At 42.5% G+C, this 20,212-nt stretch overlaps 1 protein-coding gene across 4 annotated transcripts in view; it reads right to left on the bottom strand.

The window, feature by feature from the left end:
* Positions 1 to 20,212, bottom strand: part of KYNU (kynureninase) — a 113,385-nt gene that overhangs the window by 50,539 nt on the left and 42,634 nt on the right. For all 4 annotated transcript variants that reach the window (XM_019480624.2, XM_019480621.2, XM_006266995.4 and 1 more), the window contains 4 exons: positions 18,789 to 18,871; positions 7,988 to 8,049; positions 1,782 to 1,853; positions 312 to 386 (listed from right to left, as the gene is read on the bottom strand). In XM_019480624.2, the coding sequence (XP_019336169.1) occupies positions 312 to 386; positions 1,782 to 1,853; positions 7,988 to 8,049; positions 18,789 to 18,871 (292 nt within the window). The remainder of the gene's footprint in view (positions 1 to 311; positions 387 to 1,781; positions 1,854 to 7,987; positions 8,050 to 18,788; positions 18,872 to 20,212) is intronic.

The raw sequence follows: 20,212 nt of genomic DNA on the forward strand, positions 1-20,212 counted from the left end.
TGCATGCTGGCCCTGTGCACCAAACCAGGGCCATGTTATCCAGCCTGCAAGGCTCCCCCTGAGTCCAAAATTTTGGCAGCAGGTGAGTGGTGCTTAATGCTACCACCACTCCCATTCTGCCAAATTTCTGGACCTGTGGGAAGCTGTGGGCCAGGTGACATGGCTTCATGGGCTGCATCCAGCCCATAAGGCCAGAGTTTGAGCACCACTGCTGTAGAGGTCTTGGAAGAAGATATCACCTCTCTTTAAACACTTCTACGTAAATCAGTATTATCAAGGAGAGAAGACTTATATTTATATTTCTTACTAACCTCTCGGGGCTGTATCATGAGCATGCATTTTTCCACATCAAGTCCATGCAATTGAAGCTGAGATTCAACAACATACTGAAAAAGGGTTTTACAAACCATGTATTAACATAACTAAATGACCATAAAACCAACAAACACCACAACACTTTAGAGGTTTAGAAGGTGATTTGGAGGTATCTTTATTAATGGGTAAAATTCTGGCTTCACTGAATCCCGATGGGCCCATTCTCTCTACTCCCATGAGTTTTAAGGAGGCCAGAATTTCACTCCTTGTCTAAACCGTTCATGGAAAGCATAAACAACAAATGAAGGTGTGATTGTGCCATGTGCCAATACAACCATGACAGCTTAATTGAGCCAGCATTGTAACAACAGCAGTGAAGAGACAGCAGCGTGGGCATTACCATGTGCTGGCAACTAGAATACAAACTCTTCAGTGATCTGGGCTAGGTATTCTGGCTGCTAACACATGCTAAAAGCTAGCATGTTCAGAGTTTTGGCTAACCCTGGTACCTGAAGTTAATACAAGTATGCTAACACATGCTACTTTTCACATGTTAATTTTGCTCTGTTGATATTTTCAGATGGCACTGAAAATGTCAAACATTAATTCTGTCAATAAATGTATTGTATTGGTAAGGTTTTGGAGTCAGTATCAAGTACAGTCAAGAAGAAATAATCTGAAATTACAGGGCTTGGATGTAAAGTGACCAAAATTGCATAGGTTATAATTGTCCATGATCCATAAGTAAATGGCACAAAGTGTAAAAATGGAGTTACTGAATGAAGGACTAGTACAATGCTAAACTCCACAGCTTACACTAAAGACAATTGAAAGTTTACACAACCATGCTACCATCTTTGCTGCAAATAGCCCTGTGAGTAATATTTGGAGTCATTTTATAGCACTTTAAAGATCAAATTTCTTATCAATTTCCAAGAGTTTACTGAGTTGATGATAAAGCAGCAGTGGGCCACAAACCCGAAGATTAATTTACTCTAAGCTCTGATGCACGGACTATTGTCTGCTATTTTATAGCACACAAATTATGTTTGAACTAGTAATCTAAAGTGCTAAGAACAAGCATTTCCATCTCTGTCTGGGGATATATAAGTGTTAATGTTGTGAGTTTGTATTGATTTGGTTTCATAAAGTAAAATAGCAACAAGAATTAATAAAACATTTACAACTTCAGTTGATTTAGGCCAGCAGTTTGCTCAATGTCTTTAAAAAGACTAATAAATCAATGTACCCATTCAATCTCTTCCTCTTGTAAAACATTTTTTATTTGAACAAAAGGAATAAAGCTACTATCTGTAAAATATGCTGAACTCAAAAGCATTTGACAGATTTTTTTATTGTAATGTTACTTGGACAAGATGAGCTAATAAATATTCAAATCAGGCTACTGATGCTCTTTCCAAAAATATGATTAATAATATAAATATAGTAAAATATTAATTCCTTACGTGGTCAGAGGGAAATGCTTTGGCTTCTAGAAGAATTTTATAGCGACTTGGAGTAGGCTTAAAAAAAGATAACTGTTAACAACAAAAAAATATGCTGAAACATATATCCAAACAATTCACCCCAGTGTATGACCTAAAGTATGAATATCATACATTTTAGTAAAATACATCACAAAAGGATCACAAAGCACTTTAAAAACTATGAATGTAAGAATGCATTCTCACCTGCAGTAGGAAACCTGATTATGAGTGGTACTGTACCCATTTCACAGACTTGTTATAAGTGCCACAGGGTTTAACAATGAAATCCTGGTTGCAATAAGATCAATACCAAAACTTTTACTGAATTTAGGTTTTTACTGTGCATTATTTGATCATATAAACTAAATAGGTGCGAAGGTCCTCCTCTTCCAGCTAGAGGACAGATCTATTGAGCATGTTTGTAGGCTGGAATGGACAAAGCTGAATTGCAAACCATACTACAGTGCCCAAATTTGCAGTTTCACAGTTGTGTACAGGTCATTTGGGTAAAGCAAAATAGGATTTAGCCTGTATACAAGTTCTGGTTCCTGCAACTCTTGCATGGAGATTTCTAAGGTGATGTTCCACAAAATATATAATAAAACTTTACTTGAATGATCTTTTTGACATATTTCCTACAGACCCACAAGGGGACAGATATGCATTCTCCTCTAGGCTACCTCTGAGCCACTCCAGCTTTACTCCTTCCTTTAGCTTGGGTAGCAGTCTGATGGAATACCCCTCTGGTAGATTAAGAGAAAGCGGTAGTTATGCAGTGTACATATCCTGGGAACCATGTGGTGATCCGTACCTAATGAAGACATGCCAAGAGCTACTAGCATAACTCCCTAACAAACAATGAAAAGCCCCTTTACTGGGTGTTATATTTACATATTTGAGCCCATAACCTGTATCTTTTTGGCTTATCTTTGAAGGAAATTATTAACCTCACCATTGACCTAACCTCTACTAGTTATCTCAGGTTCCTGTACATGAATGTACGTAAATGCATAGAGCCTAGGAAACAAGGAGGAAGAATTGGAAGTCTTTGCACAGTCAAGGAACTATGATGTGATTGAAATAACAGAGACTTGGTAGGATAGCTCACATGACTGGAGAACTGTCATGGCTGGGTATAAACTATTGAGGAAGAACAGGCAGGGGAGAAGAGGAGGAGCTGCACTTTATGTAAAAGAACAATATGAATGCTCAGAGCTCCAGTATGAAACTGGAGATAGGCCTGATGAAAGTCTCTGGGTTAAAGTTTTGGAGAATAGCAACAAGGGTGATGTTGTGGTGGGTATCTGCTATAGACCACCAGACCAGGAGGAAGTGGTGGATGAGGCTTGCTTCAAACAGCTAGTGGATGTTTCCCAATCACAAGTCCTGGTTCTCAAGGGAGACTTCAATCACCGTGACATCTGCTAGGAGGGCAATACAGCAGTCTTCAGGCAATCAAGGAAATTTTTGGAGAGTGTTGGGGACAACTTCCTGGTGCAAATGTTGGACCGGTCTACTAGGGGCTTTGATCTTCTTGACCTGCTGCTCACAAACAGAAGAATTGGTGGGGAATGTAGTAGTGGATAACAACTTGGACAGAAGTGACCACAAGATGATTGAATTCAGGATCCTGAGTAAAGGAAGGATGGAGAGCAGCAGAGTAAGGGGCCTGGACTTCAGAAAAGCAGACTTTGACTCACTCAGGGAACTTATGGGCAGGATCCCATGGAAAGACTGCCTGAGGGGCTAGGGACAGAAGTTACACATAAACTGGTTTAAGTAATAAGAAACTGGTTTAAACCTGTAACAGAACAGAAGCTCAGTGCACAAAAACCAGTTTCAAAATAGCTGAAACTGGTTTAAGATAAACCTGGTTGAATGTGGTATCAGCTTGAACTGATTTGGGTCAAATCATTTTATAAAACTTCTGTCCCAGACCTCCCTTCCTGGTTCAAGTTAAATCACAGTCCCTCAGCATCCCAGCATGCTTTCCAGCCCTGGGCTGGGCTGTGCTGTCTGCTCCAGAGAGCAGACCTGGCTCTGCCCCTCTGCTCCCTAGCTGGAGCAGTGAGGGCTGGCTGGCAAGTTGCAGCCCAGTCTGCAGTGGGGTTAGGGGGTGGGACTTGCAGTTCCAAGATGGTGGTCAGTGGCAGGGCACCGGTCAAGGGGCAGGGCTACCCATGTGGACCTCAAGAGTTCACCAAATCTTGTTAAGTGGCCCTCCATCTGAAATAATTGCCTGCCGTTGGTCTAGCTCCATCCTCTTTCAATGCTCCCTTAAGGTAGTTGAAGCCTGCTATTAAGTCCCCTCTCAGTATCCTCTTCTCACAACTAAATAAACCCAGTTCCCTTAGTCTTTCCTCATAAGTCATGTCCCCCAACCCCCTCACCACTTTTGTTGCCCTCTCCTGGACCCTCTCCAATTTGTCCACATCCTTTCTGTAGTGCGGAGCCCAAAACTGAACACGGTACTCCAAATGTGGCCTCATCAGTGCTAAATAGAGAGGAATAATCACTTCCCTTGACCTACTGGCAACATACCTACCAATGCAATCCAACCATCCATTAGCCTTCTTGACAGCCTTCTTGGCACACTGCTGGCTTATATTCATTTTATTGTCTGCTGTAACCCCCAGGTTTCTGCAGAGGTGTTGCCCAACCAGTCAGCTCCCAGCCTGTACTGATGCATGGGATTGTTCCATCCTAAGTGTAGGACTTTACACTCATCCTTGTTGAGTCTCATGAGATTTCTTTTGGCCCAATCCTCCAATTTATCTAGGTCACTCTGAATCGTAGCCCTACCCTCCAGCATATCTACTATTTCCCCCAGCTTGGTGTCATCTGCAAGCTTGCTGAGGGTGCATTCCGTCCCATCTTCCAGGTTGTTGATGAAGACATTGAACAAAAGTGGCTCCAAGACTGATCCATAGGGCATTCTCCACTTGATACTAGCTGCCAACTAGACATTGAGCAATTGAATACTACTTTCTGAGCCCAATGGTCCAGCCATTTTTCTATTCACCATACAGTCCATTCATCCAGCCCGTACTTCCTTAGCTTGCCTGTGAGACTGTTGTGGGAGACTGTATCAAAAGCCTTACTAAAATCAAGGTATATCACATCCACTGGTCTTCCTGCATCCACCAAGCCAGTCACATTGTCACAGAAAGCAATCAGGCTGGTCAGGCATGATCTGCTCCTGATGAATCCATGCTGACTCTTCCTAACCCACTTCTCCTCCAAATGCTTAGAAATGGATTCCTTGAGGATCTGCTCCATGATTTTTTCCAGGAACTGAGGTGAGAATGATTAGTCTGTAGTCCCCTGGATCCTCCTTTTTTTCTTTCTTAAATATTGGCACTATGTTTGCCCTTTTCCATTTATCTGGGACATCTCCTGATCACCATGAGTTTTCAAAGATAATGGCCAGAGGCTCTGTACGTTTATCAGCTGACTCCCTTGACACCCTCAGGTGCACCCCATCCAGTCCCATGCACTTGTGCATGTTCAGCTTTTCTAAATAATCCCTGCCTTTTCTTTCACAACTATTGGTTTCTCACCTCTTCCCCAAAACGTGCTGCCTGGTGCAGTAGTCTGGGAGCTGACCTTGCCTATGAAGACTGAGGCAATTAAGGCACTGAGCATGTCAGCCTTTTCTGCATCTTCTTGTCACAAGGTTGCCTCCCCAATTCAGTAAGGGACAACACTTTCCCTGATCCTCCTCTTGCTACCAAACTATGTAGAAACCTTTCTTGTTACCCTTCACATCCCTTACTAGCTGCAACTCTAATTGCGCTTTGGCGTTCCTAAATTCATCTCTGCATGACTGAGAAATGCTCATATACTGTTCCCTATTTATTTGTCCAAATTTCCACTTTTTATAAGCTTTTTTTTATGACTTAGTGCATTGAAGTGTTCCCTGCTAAGCCAAGCTAGTCTTCTGCCATATTTGCTAGTCTTCCTATGCATTGGGATGGAGTTCTCTGGGATTTGCAGTCCAGAATTACAGCAGAAGGACTCTGCAGGGTTGCCCATCACTTCCTCTTCTTGTTTCCAGATGTATCTGAGATTTGTAGTCCACAGTTGCAGCTAACAGTAAGTTTGAGTAGTGAAAGGGGTGTTTAACCCCCTCTCCCTGGCCCCTGACATTTGCCACCAGAAGTCCCTCCCCTTGCTCCCCAGAAATACTCCTTTTGGGAGTGTGGAGTTGCCATGTTAGGACCAGAAAGAAACAAATCATACACTAAAAATGAAACACCTACCATATTTTAATTTTATTACAACAAATATTTTTGTCATGATTTGTGTTTGTGTATATAAAGGTGATTTCATAATAACTCAAAAAATTCTTAGTCTTTTATATTGTGGGGGAAGGGGTTGGGAGGGGTTATGGTGGGGGTGTATGGTGTCTGTGTATGTATATGGTGGGGGTGTATGGTGGGGGTGCTGTGTCTGTGTGTGTACAGTGGGGGGTGGATATGTGCATGGTGGGGGTGTAGGGGTGCTTAGGTTGGGGGTGTGTGGGGGAGTTTGTGAGGGGTGTGGCTGTGTGTGAGGGGACATAGGGTATGTTGGGGGCTTGTGTGGCATTTGTAGGGTGTGGGTGTGTGCACCTGGAACACGCTGATCTGTGGACCACACTGTCCTCTCCTGCAGTCAATACAGGCAACACTGGTGGTGGGGAGTGGTGTATCTGTGTGTGTGGTTTGTGGGGTGCGGGGGAGGGTGGCAGGGGCATGGGAACCCCCCCCACACACACACACACACTCCACCCATGGCACAGCAGCAGGTGGGGAACCTGCTGCTTGGCTTTTGCCAGTGCTGCACATTGCAGCAAGGAGTGCAGCCCCCACTGGGCCATAAGTTTGTCTGGCACTCCCCGCACTCGCGAGGCACAGGAGGGAAGCCCTAGGTGCTGGAGTTGGCTGCTTTCCCTGACCCAGTCTGCTCCAGTGCCTGGAGCTTCCCTCCTGTACCTCATGAGTGCAGGGAGAGCCAGGGAAACAAATGGCCCTGTGGGGGCTGCGCTCCTCACAGCACTGGCTGGAGCCAGGAGCCAGGCACCAGCACTGAGCACAGCATATCCTACCCCCAACTGTTGCTGCTTCCCCCTGCTGCCTGGCAGGGCGGTCCACCATGCGGGGAGTGTGTGGGGGTCCCCATACCCCTCCTCCTTCACATCCACACCCTGCCCACCCGAGCTCTGCTGCCACCCCCCTGGGGGAGGGCTCCACACTGTAGTCAGCTCCAGCCCCATATTCCATGGTCCCAATGAGCTGCAGCTCTACCCCGACCTCAGCTTCCCTACCTGTTGCTTGGAGGGAGCGGGGTGCTGGGGAAGCCTGCAGCAGCAGCTCCACCCTGTGCTAGTGAGGCTGGCCCTTCCACCCATGAGGGTGGGAGCGAGGCATAATAGGATGTGTCAGGGGTGGGTGTAGGTGCCTTGTTCCCACCCTCACAGGCAGAAGTGCTGGACAGGGCACAATGTTAGGGAGTGTAATGGACTGGATGAAAGTACCTGGTGGGCTGAATCTGGCCTGTGGGCCATATTTTGCCCATCCCTGAGCTTGACTGTTCTCAGTTATGGCAGATGACAGAATAAGGAGTAATGGTCTCAAGTTGCAGCAGAGGAAGCTTAGGTTAGGTATTAGGAAGAATTTTCTCACTAGGAGGGTAGTAAAGCACTAGAACAGGTTACCCAGAGAGGTGGTGGAAGCTCCATCCTTGGAGATTTTTAACACCCGGCTAGACAAATCTTTGGCTGGGATGATCTAGTTGGGGATGGTCCTGCCTGTAGCAGGGTGTGCAGCGTGTTGGATTAGATGACCTGCTGGGGTCCCTTCCAACCCTAATTTTCTATGATTCTATGATTATGGCAGGTGAGAATCTTCTGCTTCTTGAAGTATGGTATTCTGAGAGGAATCTTTGAGACGGTCAATTGGATATGCATGCGGAAACCCAATAAGCAAATAATAGCTGTATGTCCTGAATGATAGGCTTAAATGTTATTCTTCATGGACTGATATATAACGCAAGCAGAAAAATCAGATCCATTTGTGAGAGCCACATCTTTGTCTAATTTTTGTGTTTCATGTTTCCTATGCCATATATCAGATGAACCAGTACCTAGTTTTCTGCAAGAATCCACCCCTATTCAGAAGTTACTCAATGTTGCAAAAACTTACCATTTGCAGATGAAGATTAACAGTGAGACCATTCATTAAGGCTACTTCATCTCTATGAGCCCCTGAAAAGTAATAATACAGAAGTAACAATAAACATGTTCTCACTCTTGTCACAGTGCATAATGTCTAGTAAAACAATATGAAAAGCAAAGCCACAGTTTTCAGTCAATGTCTCTCAAAAGATGAGAAGGTAGACATAGGTCTGATGTGTCATCCCAGTGAAATAGAAAATTCTCCTGCCTGACTACAGCAGTAGTCTGACAAGGAAATATTTATTTTCTGGGGTTGATACGGCAAATAAAACAGATAATGAAGCAGCTCTATTTTTCTGCAAATCACCCGTTGATTTATTACCATTTGCACCTTGCCCAAATGCAGCAACAGTATTTTGTCTCAGACCAACACGGCTACCAAGTACACCCCTGAAACATGGAAGATGCTGAATTTCAGCCATTTTTGGATTTTAAACTTCATTGCAGAACTACAAGGAAGTTTTTTTACCTCCCTGCCTCCCATCTGACACCTTCAGGGAAGGAATTCTCCTGATCAACACATCAAAGAGCTACTCAACACAGCACACAAAGACACTCCCATAGACCCAGAGGGACAGACTTCCATCTTCAGCTCTCTCTGTGCAAAAATGAAGTTTATTTCCTCCCTATGGGGACTTCTTACCATCTTGTACCATCTACACTTTTCCCAGAGCCTGACGAAGGGACTTTGATCCCAAAAGCTTGCAGAAAAGGACAATTTTCTTGCCATTTTCCAGTTGGTCTAATAAAAGGTATCATTTTGGAACCAAGGGTTCGAGTTTTTTGTATGTCTTTTTGTCTCCGACCAACACGGCTACCAAGTACACCCCTGCAACAGTATTTTGTCGTAAGTACATCCTTAATACGAAAGAAAAATATATTGGGACAACCATCCAGTTTTAAGTGGTTATTATAATGAGATGCTAAAAAGACTTCTGCAAAATATAATTCACTGTTATTACTGTATATACGGTTCATTTTGTATATATGGTTCATAACAAAAATTGAAAAAAATTACACAACCAATTAATTTTTGATTCAACCATGTTTCTTAGTTCTAAAATAACTAATATGGATGGATGTTAATGAGTCACAAGCATAAGAAGTAAATGTTTCCCATGTTATAACAAGATATTTAGGAATGAAATCTCAAGCAATGTCTAGACCATAAAGTTATGGTGCTCTGGAGCAGAATCTTCACATGTGCTACGGTGCTCCAGACAGATTTCTTTCTATAATAGAAGAGTGTAACTGTATCTCTGCAGTATTGTGAGCATCCTAATTAACATAGAACTGAGCTAATTGGAACTGTCACTTCACAAGGCTAGCTGGTTCACCAAAGTGCTGTGTGGGAGCAGCTTCACTTTTTCCGAAACATCCTTCCTGTGGCAAAAGTGTGCTTCAGGAGCACGGTCTGGAACATGGGAAATCTGAAGTGTAGATATGGCCTCGAGTCTTATTACCAGTTATGGAAAGTTTCAGGCAGGATGCAGACCTGCAGGTTAAGCAGAGCTTGCAAGGCTTACCTAGAGAAAATAACCATTTCCTGGATTGGGCCTAATGTCTTTTACTGCTAAGATCAAAACTACTTGCCCAACCTAGAGACAAATAAGTGCTTTGTGAAATTCTCTTTCTGGAAGGTGGGCTTTTCTGTACAGTCTATTTGTCTCTATTGAGGTGGGATAAACTTGAAGAGAGAGATAGAAAAGCAGAGAGAAAAACATGTAAGAACCAATGTTTGAATGCTAAAGTGAATGCATTCAGAAAGACAAGCAAGAAATAAGGTGAAGGAAAAGAAGTATGGAGGGGGAACAAGAAGACCTTGCAGTGAAAACGGGAAGGAGAGTAAAAAGTTTTGGGGAAAACCCTGCCTTATGCCTGCAGGATGTTCAAGGGCCAAAACACAATGGATTCATTGCATACTTCTAGAACAATGAATTTCCTCCACCCACCCATACAATGGCAGCACCCAGCATTGCTGTCCTAATTGTACTTCTCTCTCCGCATCCAACTTATGCTACTGACAGATAGTTGCTTTGTAGGGATTGTCAGTGCACCGGCATAGACAATATATAGCACTTTTGGGTAGGTCTGAGGTAGAATGGGGAATGGCCAATGGGTTTGGAAATGATGTGTTATCTGCTGCCCAAAACCCTTTGTAAATCTACACTGGTAGGTATTTGTGGGCCAAAATAATGAGGCACATCTGAGGAATTTCCCTGCTCAAGTCAAGAGAAAATGTTCTTAACATTGTGGACTATGTGAGGAAGAAGCATCTCAAACCTGGTTATCGATAGGGAAGAAAACCACACTCAATCTTATTCCCCTTTCCTGCCTCCTGACAATATTGTTTCTGCAGGTGCCATCCTGCTAGGAGGCAGTCACATTCTGGCTCCTTAGCTGCGGATGCAGAAGAGAGCCAGAGGGAGTAAATGTAGCTTAGAGCTGTATTTCATGTTTAATTTTCATATAGAAATCTAGAAGCTGAAAAAAGGATAGCAGTATGAGGTGTAATGACCTTTATCCCTTCCTCTTGCAGGTCCATAATATCACAAACACACTTCTATGTAAGGTTACAGTGGAACCAATACAACCTTTTTTTCTGTGTCTCTTATTTTGCTCATGTGCCGAACAACAGTATAAGTGGTTAATCTGAAGATCACCTTTAACTGCATACCAATATCCCAAATTAAATATGACACTGCATTTGTCATGTAAGTCTTGGTTTCTTGTAAATTATATATGTATTAAAAGCTCTCCTTTATTGAATTTCATGGCCACAAAACAAACCACATCTATGTCATTGGAAAACTGTTATCCTTTATTATGTGCGCTGTTTTTCAGAAGCAACGTATGATCCAATTAACTTATTACAATATTCAAAGGCCCAGCATAAAAGATACAAAAATGAAGGTTGCTTGCTTTATTTCCTAACTTTGTACATTGTACCATATCTCCAAGTCAGGATAAAACTCCATATGTTCTGCTTGATAAATCTTCTCTTTAATAAAAGGAAGCAGCAATTGTAAAGTACCAGCCTCTCCACAATTTTGGAAACAATTATGATTGTGCTAGGCAGCCACTGCTCTTATTTTTTTCTTTTCCTCTGTGACTGCAGCAGAAGCCTGGTTCTCAACAAAGTAAGTAAAAAGCATTTTGTAAAATGAGTAAAAAAGGCTAAAGGCCCCGATTCTAAAAACAGTTTGGTTATTTCAAATAATCCTTATCACTCAAAGTCACTACAAATCTGTTCAGTGCTCAGTCTTTCCTCAGCAGAGACCTGCCTGAGTGCATTGTATAACAGCAGCAATACAGTTAATCTTATTCTATCAGAAGGTGATCCTGCAAAGGTTGTAATGTTTTAATAAAGCACAGGAGGAAAAATCGAGATTACAGTCTTGCTGTTATGCCACTTGGCTTAAAACAGAAAAGAGCTTTAGGCTCTGGTGACCTTGACTGCATTCACAATATATTTACTATTATAACTTTCATTTAGCAGGAAAATGTGTGTGCATTTAATAAGGAAGGCATTACAAAACTATAAACCTTTAAATGGACACACACACACACACACACACACACACACACACCCTTTTATGGCCTTCACTTCATTCCTAAATAAATTCTACCAGACAACATTCACTTATTGCTTCTCAAAATGAGGTATGATGCTTCTTCCTGGTCCATAAAATGGTAAATATTAAACACAAAACATCGTTAAAATTCTGTTTATGTTCTCATATTAAACCTCCTAAAGGAAAAAAGTTAGAATTTGCTCTTCTTCTTCTCTGCACTCACACTGATAGGCTTAGTTGTACATGTTGCTAAGGAGAATATTTATTCTTAAATACCACATTGGAGGAGAACATTTCAATATAATATTATTCTCCTTTGCTTTTACACTGTTACAAAGAGAGAGTCTGAAATAATTATTCCACATTAGGGAAATATTATTGCCCTAGAGAGGTGACAATGCATCTCTTACTTGGAATAGTACTTACCATATTAATTTGCTCTCATTCTAAGAAATAATCATCTAGAATATGCAAATATGTTCTAAGAACATTTCCCACAAATAAAAACTTGTTGGGCTATGAATCTGAAGGCTAGATTTCAGCCTAAGCTATATTTTATAGCTCAATTACGCAGCCTTTAAAAAAAACCCAAGAGAATGAGGTCTATAATGATAATGCTGACAAAATCTTATATGCCAAAAGGTGCAAAAAAAGCTACAAAATACTTCCCAGTAGAGAACTTAAATCGTAAGAAAGTAGGTTAATGGTGCATTGACCTTTAGTCATTATTTCGTTTATAGAAAACTTAAAAATATACAGGTCACACTGCTTACAATGGACAAAGATGCAATAAAATGAATACATTTTGGCCCTGGTGAAAAAAGCAGACACATGTTTATAACATACTATAACAGCTTTCTGAGTACTTTGGTGGTGAAGGGGCAAGCATGGAAGTGTCAAAAACAGAAATGAGATGAAGATTATGCAGAGACCTAATTTCCTGCTTCACACCTCTCTTCAAATTGCACATTTTATTTAGTTAAACAAATAATTTAAAAACACGACTTAATGATGAAATCCTAACTACAATAGTCTGTCATCTCTGCAAGTCAGGTTGCTAGGGACACATCATTCCAGTTCCCTATTTCCTTCACTAACTCCCAGCCTGACACACTTGGGGAGATTCATTCCTGGACTGAGAGAAGCAGAGCAGGTAGAGGTTTCTTTTGCCTGTCCAAATGTACTGCTGTTAGAGGCCCAGTTACAGCCTCAGATCTTCCCTAATTGCACCTCCAGCTGCCAGGCTATAGCAGAGGAGAATATACGGCTATATACATAACTTTACTATGCCTGTTCCCAGCCCAGTCTACCCAGTGCTTTGGCTTATGCCGAGGCAGTACAGAACAACACTAAGTGTATGCCAAGGGTTTATCATTTTGCAGGTGTCAAAGTGGCCAGGATGAATCTTTACCCCTCTCCAAAGTCCATTTTAACATCTCCATGATGACCTTTAAAGCTCTACACAGAACTGGAGATATATAACTAAGAGATCACATTCCTTTTCGTGATCACAACCCTCCAAATAAGCTGGACTGAATTAGAACAAGTGATGTTTACCATTGGTAAAAGACTTGTGACCAAGGAGGTCTGGACCAAAACCTATTGCTGCTAAAGAAATAAAAATGATCACAGACTTAATCTATACTCACAACTAATTTCTAAACCCATGTCTTTACTACCACTTTTTTGTACTTTCTGATAGTCAATAAGCACGTATATATTAAGTTTGCTTTTCAGTGCAAGGCAGGCAAAGAGTCGTAACTCAAATGGAACTAGGTGATGAGTGACTATACTAGATCCTAGATATATGAAGAATTAAAGCTCTTAAGCTATTCAGAACGAACAAATGATCATTTTATATTGTGAATTTCCATGAAAAGACTGGGATTTTCATAAATTGAATCCAGCAGCTACAAAAGGGAGATGATTTCCAGTTGTATTAGGGCTTACTAGGCTGCTCCCAAATAGCCTTATCAGTAGTCATAGCTACTTGAATAGCTACTTAAATCACATGGTATTGTTTTTGTTCTCTGATTGGATAATATGACAAATAAGAGGTCAGACTAAAAAAAAATATATCCAAAAACCTAAAGCAATCATAGACCTGCTGAAGAGAAGATACAGAAAGAGATATATAGATTGAGCAATACAGCCCAATAAAAATAATAAGGAATGTTTAAATATTTAAAGTCTATCTTGTCCTCTTCTACCCAGAAAATATTATATTTGACTATCTACATAGATCCTATTTTTTTTAAATCCCTCCTTCCTAATGGGGAAAATGCAATTCTTTCATATCAAGTGGTTGTTGTGGTGGTTGTTATGCTGCCCTGCCCACCTCTATGCTTCCCTTATATGACCTGCTGCTTCTAACCACTGCACCTGCTGGGGATGATGGACCTCCTTTTGGTCAAGATGCCAGCTTCTATTTCCTACTGGCTTCACACAGGCTCTGAAGTTTATACCTTTGTTGCTGTTAAGAATTGAGGGAGTTTCTGTTAAAAGTGATGAGAAAGGGGAGAAATGAAAAAGAAAACTATCATAAGATATCATAACTGTCATAATTAACTATACAAATATGAGGCCCTGGCTGCACTGGAGGAATGTGCAGTGGGGGAAAGTGCGCTGGAGGGGCCTGCCGCCATCACTGAGTGAGCTGAGGGCCAGCCAGGTAAACAGATGAAGAGACACGGCGTCATCATTGTGGGTGACTCCTTGCTGAGAGGAACAGAGAAACCCATCTGTTGTCCAGATCCCATAGCACGTGAGGTCTGCTGCCTGCCCAGAGCCAGGATCAGGGACATCACGGAGAGAATTCCTGACCTCATCCAGCCCTCTGACAACTATCCCATGGTCCTCATCCATGTGGGAACAAATGATGCAGCCAGGAGTAGTCCAGACCATATCATAAGTGACTACAGGGCTCTGGGGACCAGGCTTAGGAAGATGGGGCCACATGTGGTTTTCTCATTGATCCTCCTGGTCAGCGGTTGCAGTAGGCATCATGTCACTTGTGTCAGAGAAGTCAACCTGCAGCTCCGGAGTTGGTGCCATTGTGCAGGTTTTGGTTTCCTGGACCTCGATCTGCACTTCCATGCAAGGGACCTCCTGGATCATGATGGGCTTCATTGCACCGCAAAAGGTAAGAGTCTCTTTTCTTACAGGTTGGCTGACCTCCTATGTCTGACTTTAAACTAAGTACGATAGGGAGGCAGGTGATGGAGAGAGTCTAGAACCGACAAACCATGTGACATGCAGCAGTACACCTCAGGTAAGTACCAAGGGGCTCTTTGGGCATTAGAATAGAGGGGCACCAAAGGCACCATTCATAGAGCTCAAGTGCCTCTATAATAATGTTAGGAGCATGGGGAACAAGCAGAAAGAGCTCGCACTCTGGCTTGCAGGCAATAACTTTGATTTAGTGGGGCTAATAGAAACCTGGTGGAACCCTACCCATGACTGGGCAGTACACATTGAGGGCTACAGGTTGTACAGAAGGGACAGAGTAGGAAGGAAAGGGGGCGGGGTTGCTCTCTATGTAAAAGAGCATTATACATCTATCCTAATAAAAATGGGATCAGAGGAGTAGAAAATTGAGGCATTGGATTGTGTTAGGATGGAGGTTGAGGGGAAAGGGACTTGGTGGTGGGGGTCTGCTACAGATCTCCACACCAAGAGGAAAGGCTAGATTAGGAATTCTTGAGGTAGCTCTCAGAGACTGTAGAGTCTAGGGATGTGGTTGTCATGGGTGACCTAAACTACCTTGACATCTGCTGGGAGGAGCAGTCAGCCAAATCCAACCATTCACATAGGTTCTTAACCTGCACGCAGGACCGTCACCTAATGCAGGAGGTATATGGTCTCACTAGGGGGAATGCCTTACTGGACTTGGTGTTGACTACAGGGTAGGACCTGGTAGCAGAGCTGCAGATTCATGGTTACCTTGGATACAGTGACCACCAATCAAGCAAATTCACTATATGGTGTAGGATGGGTAAGATAACTAGTAGGGTGGCAGTGCTTGTCTTTAGGAAGGTTAACTTCAGTGTGCTTAAGAGTCTATGACACTCTGCAGGATAAGAGTATTGGTGAGATAAGAGTCCAGGAAGGGTGGTTATTTCTAAAGGAAGCGATCCTTCAGGCACAGAGGGAGACTATCCCAGCAGGAGGGAAAAGAGGGAAAGGAGTCAAAAAACTTTGTTGGCTAAACAGGAAAATCCAGGGGAGCCTGAGGGCGAAAAAGAAGGCATATAGGAGGTGGAAGCAGGGGGAAGCTACCAAAGAAGAGTATACCTACTTGGCCCGCACTTGCAGGAAGGCAGTTAGAAAAGCCAAAGCAACTACAGAGCTGAGGCTGGCAACACAAATTACAGACAACAAAAAGGGTTTTTTTAGGTATGTAGGGAGTAAAAGGAAGGCACAGGGCAGCATAGGACCCCTACTGAACAAGAAGGAGCAATTAGTGAAAGATAGGGGGGACAAGGCTGAGCTATTCAATGAGTTTTTTGCCTCGGTGTTCCTGAACAGGGCTCAAGATAAGTCTCCTAATGGGTTCTCAGAGGGACACCAGCCCACCAACTGTTGACACTGACTTGGTGCAGAGTCATTTGGATGGACTGGATGTGCTCAAGACATCAGGCCCAGATGAACTGCACCCGAGAGTACTGAAGGAATTGGCCGGTGTCATAGCGAACCACTGGCATGGCTGTTTGAGCTTTCATGTCACTCGGGTTAGGTCCTGGAGGACTGGAAAAGGACCAATGTGGTCCCTATTTTCAAGAAGAGGAGGAAGGAGGATCCGAGTAATTATAGGCCAGTCAGTCTCACCTCCATCCTTGGAAAAGTCTTTGAAAAGATTATGAATGATCATATTTGTGGGAGTCCAGTGGGAAAAATAATACAGCAGGGCAACCAGCATGGATTTGTAGTAGGCAGATCATGCCTTACCAATCTGGTTTCATTTTATGACAGGGTCACAAAATGCTTAGACGCAGGAGTAGAGGTGGATGTCATTTTCTTGGATTGTAGCAAGGCCTTCAGTACTGTATCTCATCCCATTCTCATAAATAAATTAAGAGGCTGTGACATATATGTTTACATAGGCCAGTGGGTGGCAAATTGGCTTAGCAGTTGCACCCAGAGAGTGGGAGTAGATGGGTTGTTATCGACCTGGAAGGATGTGGGTAGTGGAGTCCCGCAGGGTTCAGTTCTTGGACCTGTACTGTTCAATATGTTTGTCAGTGACTTGGATGTGGGTGTAAAGTGTACTCTGTCCAAGTCTGTGGACAAAACTAAATTGTGGGGTGAAGTGCACACTCCAGAGGGTAGGGAATGATTGCAGGCAGACCTGGACAGGTTAGAAAAGTGGGCAGTACACAATAGGATGCAGTACAACAAGGACAAGTGCAGCGTGCTGCACCTAGGGTGCAAAAATATTCAGCACACCTACTGGCAGGGAAGTGACTCTCTCAGCAGCACAGAAGTGGAAAGGATCTCAGAGTCATAGTGGACTCTAAGATGTACATGAGTCATCAGTGTGACGAAATCATTAGATGCAGATGGATGACAAATAGAACCAAGGAGGTGATACTTCCTCTCTATGCGGCATTGGTCAGACCGCAGTTGGAGTACTGTATCCAGTTTTGGGTGCTGTCCTCCAAAAAGAATTTTGATAGACTCAAGAGGGTCCAGAGGAGGGCCACTTGTAGGACAAATCCTATGAGAAGAGACTGAGGGACCTGGGCCTCTTCAGCCTCCACAAGAGAAGGCTGAGAGGTGATCCTATGGCTGCCTACAAATTTATTAGGGGGATGCAACAAGGAATTGGAGATGCTCTGTTCACCAGGACGCCTCTTGGGGTAACAAGGAACAATGGTCACAAACTGACAGACAGCAGCTTTAGGCTAGATATCAGGAAAAACTTCTTGGTAAGGGTGGCCAACATTTTGAATGGGCTTCCAAGGCAGGTGGTGCTCTCCTCTACCTTGAGGAACTTTAAGAGGAGGCTGGATAGGCATCTGGCTGGGTCATCAGGCCCCAGTGCTCTTTCCTGTTTAGGCAGGGGGTCGGACTTGATGATCTGTTGAAGTCCCTTCCGACCCTGGCATCTATGAATATATGAAAGATTTGCTTCCAAACAGCTAAATCCACTTTGTAAGGAATCATTGATGAGATGTTCAGCATTTTCTAATATTCTCCAAGCATTCCATCATGTTCAGATTCCTTAATTCACAGCCTCCTATTTTATTGTTTGGTCCTGGTTTCCCCACTCAGTGCATTTGTCTAAAGTAGGAAAAGTTCTAGGTTGAATTGAGATTAATTAATATGTATTATTACCTAACCTTTTCCCTGTAGACACAGGTTAACAACTTTGTGTCTTAGTTTAGCTGGTCAGTGTTGAGGGTCAACTACAGCCGGTGCAAAACTGACACCAGCTAACTTCCAATCTAACCTCAGCTTCTTGGTATAATATGGAGAAAACACATGAGGGGAGAGAAATGAAACACCATTTCATTTCACCCTTATCCTAACTGTGGTAGTCAGCAACTATGTATGGAAGAAATTACTCTGTCTTAAGCCTACTTCATTGGGCATGGCTATGCTGAGACCCTAGGAAGCACTGTCTATAGTTATCGTTCTGTCTCTGGGATGCCCAAGTGTGTTTTTCCTTAGGGCCCTTCAGCCTGGCAGATTTCTGAGGTCAAGGAACTGAACCTTACAAGCATTAACACCAAGTCTTCTCTTCTCAGCAACTAGTTCTGCCCTGACTGCCCACTCTCATGAAAGAAACAAGCATCAAACATGTCAGGTTTCAATGCCAGATGGGGGAAGAAGAACAGAAAAACTTTAGACAGCAATCATTGATTCACTCTATCCCTCCTTTGAAAAGTACATCTCAGTGATGCCAACTGCCCTTTAAAAGGATTTTAGCTTCATACATTAGTTCAGGTGGTTTATGATGAACTTGGAAACTCCCACTGCAATTAGTTTCATGATATACAAGTGGTCATACATTACTGCGTATATAAATCTCTGAAATCAAGCCTTGAAATAAAGCATTACTCCATGTACTGAACATCTGGAAAGACTGTTATAAAACAAGGTTTGGAGGCAAAGTTTCTGGATTTTAAGGCACAAGAAAACAAATAAAAGGTACACTCTCAAATGTATGTTCTTTCTCCAAGTCATACATACCAACCATATTAGCCATAAGCTCCACAATGCACTCATCTGCTAATATCCATGGGCGTTTACCATTGGAATGGCCATGAACACCTCTAAAAGGGAAAAGAAACAGGCAATGCTAAGGTATGCTGTTCCCTTTGTTTGGTGCATTCCTAAGAACAAGTTGAAAGGTGACCCCTTCCCGCCCCACCCTCTCTCACCCCGCTCCCACACACACAGATTGGCTTGCATAGTCTTGGCACAATATGTTTCTTACATCACACAAGCTAATCATAAATAGATACAAACAAGAAACAGATTAAATGGCATTGAACGGAATTTCTATTCTCTTAATGCCTCACGACATTTTTGGCAAAAACCTTCCAAACAACCCAATAAACTAAGATGGATGTTTAGAAAATCCTAGAAGGCTTGATTATGCCTGTTACATGTTCTGGATAATGTACAGTACTTAATTGCACTGTTTTAGGATTAGAGTACATTCAAGATTGTGACTTGGTGGGTGGCTGTGAGTGAGTAGGAGAGAACATAAATTTGCATCAGTGCTATGTCTCACAATGCTATGCTAGCTGGGTGTACTAGAGTAAGCATCATTCCCGGACACACTGGAGAAGCAATAGCACCCCAAATCTTCTTTCCCAGCTGTACTATTTCCTCCAGAACTGAAAACCAGCACACAGATTTTATTCCAAGTCTATGGAGTCCAAGTCTTGCCAGATCTAAGGAGTCATATACAATCTAGGCAAGTCAGCATTCTTATTGACAAGGGATACTGTAGAGAGAAGGAAGGACAAAGGGTTTTTTTGCCCCTGGCTAGCATAAATCCTTGTCATTAATGATGTCTGTCCCTACTGTATAATCTACTGAATTCACCATATTGTAAAAATAACATTTAGTTAATTCCAGGTCTCTCAACAAATGTTTTTTTTATTACCTCTGTGCTACCTAACGATTTTTTGAGAGAGATACGTGGACCCAAACCTAGATTCTAGATTCATATACACATGAAGTTTTGTAGGTATCTGACACATCTAAGCCACGTTACATATTTATTCTTTTTATAGTGGACCATACCAACTCCCTCCACCTGAACACCTTATTGCTGTGGAGCATTTGAAATCTGCATTTGGATCTGAACTATATAACTTGAAGCCAGCCCTACTTTAAAAAGGAAACATGTTTAAGGTAACCACCATACCTTAAAAACTGATACATGTAATATTGCAAAGATTCATATACAGATGTGTTTGGTAATTAAAAATAACTACTGGTGATAATAAAGAAGAACATTGCCCTGGAACTCCTCTCTCTGTATATTTTTCTTCCTTGCAGGATACGTGGGATACGTGTGGAATCTGAAATGCCAGACTGCATACAGCTGAACTAAAAAAGTATAAAGCTGCTTCAGAAGAGAAACTAAATCATTTGGGAAC

The sequence above is a fragment of the Alligator mississippiensis genome, chromosome 4 (genome assembly GCF_030867095.1).
Source record: "Alligator mississippiensis isolate rAllMis1 chromosome 4, rAllMis1, whole genome shotgun sequence".
In the NCBI taxonomy this organism is placed as follows: domain Eukaryota; kingdom Metazoa; phylum Chordata; order Crocodylia; family Alligatoridae; genus Alligator; species Alligator mississippiensis.